This window comes from Curcuma longa, chromosome 3, assembly GCF_044706935.1.
Source record: "Curcuma longa cultivar G26 ecotype Majalengka, Jawa Barat chromosome 3, ITB_CL_G26_1.1, whole genome shotgun sequence".
Classification (NCBI taxonomy): domain Eukaryota; kingdom Viridiplantae; phylum Streptophyta; class Magnoliopsida; order Zingiberales; family Zingiberaceae; genus Curcuma; species Curcuma longa.
The window spans coordinates 14,502,709-14,510,311 of record NC_133863.1 but is presented as its reverse complement, the minus strand read 5'-3'; the positions used below and the strand labels follow the sequence as shown (position 1 = coordinate 14,510,311).

At 36.7% G+C, this 7,603-nt stretch overlaps 2 protein-coding genes across 2 annotated transcripts; both read right to left on the bottom strand.

Moving 5' to 3' along the window:
• Positions 1 to 830: 830 nt before the first annotated feature.
• LOC141825204 (B-box zinc finger protein 24-like) lies at positions 831 to 1,803 on the bottom strand. The gene is made up of 3 exons (XM_074712589.1): positions 1,563 to 1,803; positions 1,174 to 1,470; positions 831 to 1,091 (listed from the first exon to the last, which is right to left on the bottom strand). Exons 1-3 carry the CDS (start codon positions 1,743 to 1,745, stop codon positions 846 to 848), a joined length of 726 nt encoding a protein of 241 aa, XP_074568690.1. The 5' UTR covers positions 1,746 to 1,803; the 3' UTR covers positions 831 to 845.
• A 1,091-nt stretch (positions 1,804 to 2,894) lies between these two features.
• LOC141824481 (B-box zinc finger protein 22-like) lies at positions 2,895 to 6,291 on the bottom strand. The gene is made up of 3 exons (XM_074711778.1): positions 5,945 to 6,291; positions 5,603 to 5,872; positions 2,895 to 3,500 (listed from the first exon to the last, which is right to left on the bottom strand). Exons 2-3 carry the CDS (start codon positions 5,816 to 5,818, stop codon positions 3,102 to 3,104), a joined length of 615 nt encoding a protein of 204 aa, XP_074567879.1. The 5' UTR covers positions 5,819 to 5,872; positions 5,945 to 6,291; the 3' UTR covers positions 2,895 to 3,101.
• Between the last annotated feature and the right edge of the window lie 1,312 nt (positions 6,292 to 7,603).

The following is a 7,603-nucleotide window of genomic DNA, read 5'->3' as shown; positions in this document are numbered from 1 at the left end:
TGGGATATGGTCGATATCTATAACTTTGGTTCGGGAGCCTTAATAAAAGTCTTATTTGTTCATGGGAATCTCAACATGTTGAGGAAGAATATCAATGCGTTTTAACTCTAAAAGTGTATTCTTGAAATGAAAGTGTGAGAAATTCAAATTTGGTCTTAATTTTAGTTTTAGAGTGCAGAAATTGTTAAGGTGTTTGGAACCAAAATATTTTGATGACAAAATATTATTTGACAAAATATTGTTAAGGTGCAGAAATTAACTTTAGTTTTAGGAGTTATATTATTTGTTATTTATGAAAAATACATGATAAATTTACTAAAATTTAGATTTAGCAATTAATATTTCAAAAAGCAATTACTTTTTCAACACCCAAATTAAATTTGTTTCATATTATTAATACTAGGACTTTTGATGTCTTTATATAATATTAGTTAGCAACAAGATCAATTAAATAAATACATTTAAATAATATATTAAATTAAATGAATAAATATATTTTTTAATATTTATAATTATTCATGAATAATATTTATAAATAATATTCATAAATAAAGTTTATAAAATAAGTTTATCAACAAAACTCCGCTCAACTCATAAATAAATAAATAAAACTTTTAAAACAAATAAATAAGCTAAGTTTATATAATATGAGCTTATTAGCTATTCAAACAAATTTGAAAATATAAAAGTTCAAACGGCTAATCAAATTAGAATTAAAAACCTAGTAACATTTAAATGAATAAAATTCAAACCAAATTTAAATTAATTCAAGTTCATCATCGAAACTAAGTCAAACTTAAATATTTATTTATTTATCTCTGCTGTTATCATCAAATAAATTTAGCTTAAACCTTCCCCAGATCAGGGACAGTGAAGAACTCATCATCCTCATCGGACACTTCCATCCTGGGCCTTTTGAGCGCAATGCTGCCTTTGCTGTTCCTGCAGTAACCTGCAAAATTTGCACCGGAGTTTGGGAGCTCAGGGACTTGAGCCGCTGCGCCACCGCCGCCGCCGCCTGAGATTTGAGCATGCAGAAGACCAAAATCGGTAAAAGGATCCAACTCCCCGAATCCAACTAGAGATTCCTTCTGCGTTCAGAAATAATTTAGCTTTTGAGCAATCGTTCTCGAATCAGGTTAACGCCGATCGCGGGAGGAAAAGCACGCTGACCTTGTCGCCGGACTCGTAGTCCGAGAGCTGAAGGAGTTCGTGAACTCCCCACGGCGAGGGGTGCAGGAACGAAGGGGCTTCCCTGACGGCCGCGGCGGGGCGAGGGCTCGGCGGCTCAGGGGGGTTCGTGATCTTCCGGGGGTCTTTGCTCACCGAGCCGCTCGAGGCCACGCGGATTCCGGTGGCTAAGTACCGCTGGTGCTCGCCGGAGAGCATGCCGGCGACGTGGATCGGCTCGTCGCAGTCGCGGCAGAAGAGCGCCCGGTCTTCGACGCAGAAAATGAACGCCGCCTTCTCCTGCCAAATCAAAAATCACGACGAGAAAAGAATTAAGAAGAAGTAATCGAACAATAATCGACGACCAATCGAATCTGAGCTTCGGAGTTCACTTGGCAGATGTCGCAGCGAGGGAGCCTGGCGGCGAGGCAGTCCAGCAGGAGCCTCTGGTGCTTGCTGGCCAGTTTGTTGGCCGCATGGACCTCCACGTCGCAGCGGCCGCAAAGCGCAGCCTCGTCGGCGCAGCATATCACCGTCGCTGGCGCCTTCTCGCACACGTCGCACTGGACCTTCATCTCCGCCGCCTTCAGCCTCCAACTTCTTCGGAGGAGAAGAAGAAAGAGGAAAGAAAGCAAGATACGAGGAGAGAGAGAAGGGAGGAGAGATACGTGGAAATCAAAACGAGTGATCCAATTGGCTGCAACGCCTCTGCCATTTGTGGCTCTTCTTCCTCCTCTCCTATTAAATTCATCTGATAGGCGAATTAAAAAAAAGAATATCTATCATCAAAATTAATCGTGTGAAATTTAAATATTTAAATTATTTTTTTTAAAAAAACTTATTAGATAAAGTAATTAAATTAATTAATCTAGATTTAAGCTAAAATGAATTAAGTTTTTGAGATTACTGTTTCAATTTTTTTTAATGAGTCCGAACTTGATTTAAATTTACGGTTGGCTTTATAAAAATTATTTATATATTTGTAAATTTAATAAGTGATTTCTTGATGAACATCATTCAATATTATTCACCAATATCATAATTTTTATTTCATTAATATTAATGAGTTAAGCGGATATTTGATAAGTTTATTTATTTAATTTAATATGATATTGAAATTTATTTATTTATTTGATTTTATTTTTTATTATTTTTAATCATTTATAAAGCCTACCAAAAATAACTAATAATATTTAATAAACGTCATTGATTATCGTGCTTCAAATAACATCATTACATATTCTAATATGGTGCAAGAGTCAAATAACATACGTCGTGATCAACTGCAATTTCTCGATTTACCTCCTTACAGATGATCGTAGGACCGACCATGTGGGGCTGCTAAGGTGGCGGATTCCACCTTTTGCAAAAAAAAATAGAGTCAAATAACATCATTACATACTCTAATATGGTGCAAGAGTCGTTTAATTTGTACTTTGTCCCCGATATAATTGAACTGATTACGATAGATCAAAATCGCTAAAGTGGATAAAGATCAAATCTCGACGAAATCGAAATAATACCCTCAACCATCACAATAGAGTATATCCACCTCCGAGATTAATTCCTGAATTTATGTATGTTCAAATAACATCGTCACAAGAGAGTTAACCGATCCTTTTCCTTCGGTCGACCTAACACCGAGCAAAATACCTAGCCTAGGGTTTGCCCGTCTAAGTTGACCTACCTCATTGTAGGTGACCAAACTTAGTATAGAGGGAACAGAAACAAACGATATATAGATGCTTCATAATTGTCAATTGTCATCATTTTTAGTCACAGACACCGGTATCGACCATGAAGAATCAGCAAGATAACGATGTTAAATAGAACAATCTCAGTCGAACACTTCAATGTGCCTGTCGCTCGACTATCATTCTTATTTTACTTGCTGAAGAAGACCGAGGAATGAATTGTTCCCCCAACCAGTTTCAACTTGAGGAACCGGGCTCTGAAAAGCCATAAGGATCGAATTCAAAGTTGTCGAGAAAGTCGTTCCATGGCCATTGCGACCTCGAACCCTCCTCCAGAGTGTACCCTGATGTGGCCTCCGGAAGCTTCTTGTCGGCACCGGAATCGGCTGAGGCCGAAACCACTGATGTATGCGGGATGCTGTTGCTGTTGCTGTTGCTACTCATGTTGTTGTCATTGCTGCAGCTGCTGTTCTTGTTACCGTCACTGGCAAGATGGTGTTCGAGTGCAACTCGCACGCCGGTGATCAGTAAACGCTGATGCGATGACATGTAGGGGCTGGCTGTGTGGATGCCCACGTCGCACTGCCGGCACAGCAGTGCCCGGTCCTCCAAGCAGAAGAAGTACCCGGGTTTCTCCTGCAATGCGATACCAAAGGTTATAGTTTCAGTGATCAAAGCCAAATGTTCTACTGATACAGTGACAACTACCAGAATTGCAAGAAAGTTAACAACTAACAAATGAAGTATCAAGGGGAAGCAGATGACTAATTTTTTTACTAGTTCATAATTGTTAAAATTATGGATATCTAAAAGACTCTAGTTTATATAAACTAGAATTTCCTTTGGTCTCCTATGTCTCACATTGCCTTTAGTTGATTCAACTTATCGATATAATGTATCGGTTGCATATTTCAACATGGCCATACCATCTCAATTATTTTCTCTTATATATCATCGATTGAAATTGCAGTAATTGTTCTTTGTTCGTAATATCACCAAGAAAACCAATTCATAGCCACCAACAAATCTAGTAAAACATTTCCTAGTGTTTAGAAGGAAGAAAAGTAGGTAGAAGATAATCAGCTTGGTCCTTAAGTCAGTGGAAGTGATTATGAAAAGCTCAAGAATGTACCTATTATTCCGAAATTGGAAGGTAATGAAGTTATGCTAGCTTTTATCGACGATATTTATGAAGGCTTATTTCTGCCAGATGCCTGTCTAGACAATGGACAGTATTTATGAAGCCACTTGCTGTCATGAACAGCTTTAATAGACCCTTATTTTCCTTTTCTTATTTTATTTCTGATTAGCTCATCTAAATTCGACATGTCACAATGAACTTTTACTGTCTTAGTTTACAGCAAGTTTCTGCCTGAAAACAAAACCAGCCTAAATAGGTTTCCTTATATGTTATCAGTAACTATCTTAGAAGTTCCATAAGCTTAATATCATCACGCAAAGGAACTCATGTTTTCCTTTCAAATCTCAGTTTAGTGAACATAAGGGGAAAATATTTAGATCTTAAAACATCAAGGCTGATTGCCTTTTTGCATCGAACGAAAAGAATTGTACAATAACAAATGGAGTAAAAAGTGGGGGAAAGCTCTTTGAGGTTTAAAAGGAGACAGAGACCTATCAATCAAAGAGGCTAGGCAAATGGCCTCTTACCTACCATACCAAAATGAAGTGACCTAGAAATAAAGAGCATGTAAAGAACATGGGTGAAAATCCTGATCTTAGCTGATAAATATTGAACTTTACACGTCCTCAAAGACGAGTTGCCTAACATTATCAAGCCAATGGTCATACGACAAAACATCCATCCAAGTAAATTGGATAATTAAAAAAAGAGAAAAGAGGAAAAATATCAAGAATGAAGGCTGAAGTTTTGCAAAAGATGGAAACATCTAAGTTTTTTTTTAAGGAATATATAAATACATGCACTGTCACACTAAATAAATTGTTTCTTCTAAAAAAAATTAAGAAAAACTTCAACTTTCTTAAAAAGAAAACCGAAATAAAATGAGAAATGCAACATATCAAAATTCTAAATGCTGTCTTGCCACAAGTGCAAGATTAGCACATACAAACACTTCTGACCCACATGACTAGTGGGGCATGATGAGACAGAGCAAGAAAATTTAGTGGAGCTAAAGAACTAGAAATACTAAGTTACCTAGAATTTTATGAGCAAGTCATGCAAAATGGGATAGGGCAGGGTAAAAAATATTCACTCCATCTCTGCCCCACCCCACCGACGATTATGATTATTACATCCCATCCACTTCGTGTGGGTGGCATGGGACAGGGTAATGTGGGTCTCTATCGAAGTAATTTAAATTGGTACAACATAACTCTTTGCCAATGGATGTCCAAAGGACCATTAAGCATTACTAGAGGAAAAAGTCTAACAGGGATGATATGAATCAATGAAGTTTAGTTAAGCAAACTTATCACTTCAAGGAAAGAAACCAACAGAATTTTGCTTTAAGAAAAAAGATATCAAACTAAAAATATGCAATGAAAATCACCAAATTAGCACTTGCCAAACTAGAGAAAACTCTGCACGAAAGGCACGAAGAATAACCATTGATCATTACTGTGGCAAATAATTTTTGGATGATGTGAACATATAAACTCCAATAAAAAAGTCCAAGAACCATTTTTTTTCTCAAGAGAACAAAATTCCTAGACCGCTTCAAAATGGCAATTAGCAAAATATTGAGAGATAAACCAACCTGACAGATATCACAAGTCGGGATTCGCAAAGGTGAATTAGAAGAAGACAAATCAGAGTTGGAGCTGGAGAAGAGCAGAGGCACTCGCTGGTGCTTCCCGGCGAGCTTGTTAGCGGCATGAACCTTCTCGTCGCAGTTCCAGCAGAGCGCTGCCTCGTCCGCGCAGCAAACTACTGCCGCGGCCGCCCTCTCGCACACATCGCACAAGACCTTCATAGAAGACCACTCTCCTCCTCTTCCCCTCCGCCCGACCAACCAAGCATCACCTTCCTGGCGATCGACGCTTTCTTAGCCTGACCAACAGGCAAGTAGATCCATAAAAAATAAAAATGATTTTTTTACCCGGATCAGCAGATAAAAATACGATTTTTAGTTTCCGTTGCAAGAATCCATTCACTTTGGAAATAATCTTTCAACTGAAAAAGAAGCACAAAAAATACAAAAAACTAGCAAAGATATTGCGCCTCGCACTGCTCTGCTGCTCTTCCTTCAGCCATATCAAACAAAGCAAGCAGGCCTCCACAACTCAAGATCACAGCTCTGGTCTGCGAGAACTCCAATGCCTCCGACGTCCCACCGTCAGCCAATACCCTCGCAGCGATGTTGGCGAGGCCGGGCTAGGGATTGGAAGAGAAGAGGCGTTATAGCGTCGATTTGGGTGGGGAAGGAAGAGAGCGGCGGCAGTGAAAAGGACGCGACAAAAAAGCAAGAGATTTTTTCGGGCGACATGTGAAAGTAACGGTGGGAGCTGGGCACCGATGCCGTTTTTTCCCCTCGCTTTATATTATTTAATTAAATAATTAAAATTACAACAGCATTTTCTTCGCTTTATTATTTAATTAATTTTCTACAGAATCATTGTTCTTTTTTAAATTATTAAAATAATTTTCTTACCAATTTTAATTAAAATTATTTAATAAAATAAACAAGATGTTTTTAAATAGTAAATTTTAAAGAAAATATTTTATGATAATCTAAATATTCAAGTTTCATAGTCTTCTTTGTCTTCATTAAAAGCTAATTCAACGTGAGAACAATAAAATGTTAATATTTTAATAAAGTCACCATGTGATTAAAAAAACAGTGCATTACTATTACTATTTCTCGCGGAGCACGTTTTCTTTCCAAAATTGGTAATAGGTAATTTTTTATTTTTCATTTTCATTTTCCTCTTGTGAAAATTTTCATATAAATATAATGTCTTACACCACTTCATCACACGATTATTTTAATAAAATAATTTATTAAATTAATAAAAATAATTTTTTAATTTTATCTTTTAAATTTTAAGATAAATTTATAAATAATTTATTAAAATAATTCATTAAATTAATAAATATAATTCCATAATTTTATTTTTTTAAATTTAAAACAAATTTATATTTATTTTAATAAAATAATTTATGAAAATAATTAGTTAAATTAATAAATATAATTTGATAATTTTATTTTAATATAATAATTTATTAAAAATAATTATTTTAATAAAATAATTCATTAATAAATATAATTTGTTAATTTTTTTAAAATTTAAAATAAATTTATATATATTAATAAAATAATTATTTTATTCATTAAATTAATAAATATAATTCTTTAATTTTATTTTTAAATTTAAAATAAATTTAGGTAAATTATTTGGAGCTTACAGAAACTATAAAAAATCTCCCTTCCCCCTCCCCCTCCCCCCCCCTCCTCCTCTTCTCCTCCATGCCTCGCAGACTGCGTCGACAGACCCTCTGTCGCCCCAATGCCACCGCTTGGGACGCCGCCCAGGCGGCTGCCGACGCCGCCCAGGCGGCTGCCGACGCCGCCCAGGCGGCTGCCGACGCCGCCCAGGCGGCTGTGGACGCCGCCCGGGCGGCTGCCGACTTCGCCCAGGCGTAGGGGTGAGCAAAAATTCGGTTAAATCGAATTAACCAATCAAACCGAACCGAATTTTTAATTCGGTTCGGTTATTTCGGAAGTTCGGTAATTTTTTTAAAAAAAATCGATTAATTC

Bases quoted from the DNA above. Each gene is read 5' to 3' on its own strand.
- LOC141825204 (XM_074712589.1), bottom strand. From the start codon at position 1,745: ATGAAGGTCCAGTGCGACGTGTGCGAGAAGGCGCCAGCGACGGTGATA. The intron at 1,471-1,562 runs GTGAACTCCGAA...TTGATTTGGCAG, and splicing joins CTCGCTGCGACATCTGCCAA to GAGAAGGCGGCGTTCATTTT. The intron at 1,092-1,173 runs GTCAGCGTGCTT...TTCTGAACGCAG, and splicing joins ACTACGAGTCCGGCGACAAG to AAGGAATCTCTAGTTGGATT.
- LOC141824481 (XM_074711778.1), bottom strand. From the start codon at position 5,818: ATGAAGGTCTTGTGCGATGTGTGCGAGAGGGCGGCCGCGGCAGTAGTT. The intron at 3,501-5,602 runs GTTGGTTTATCT...ATCGCATTGCAG, and splicing joins CGACTTGTGATATCTGTCAG to GAGAAACCCGGGTACTTCTT.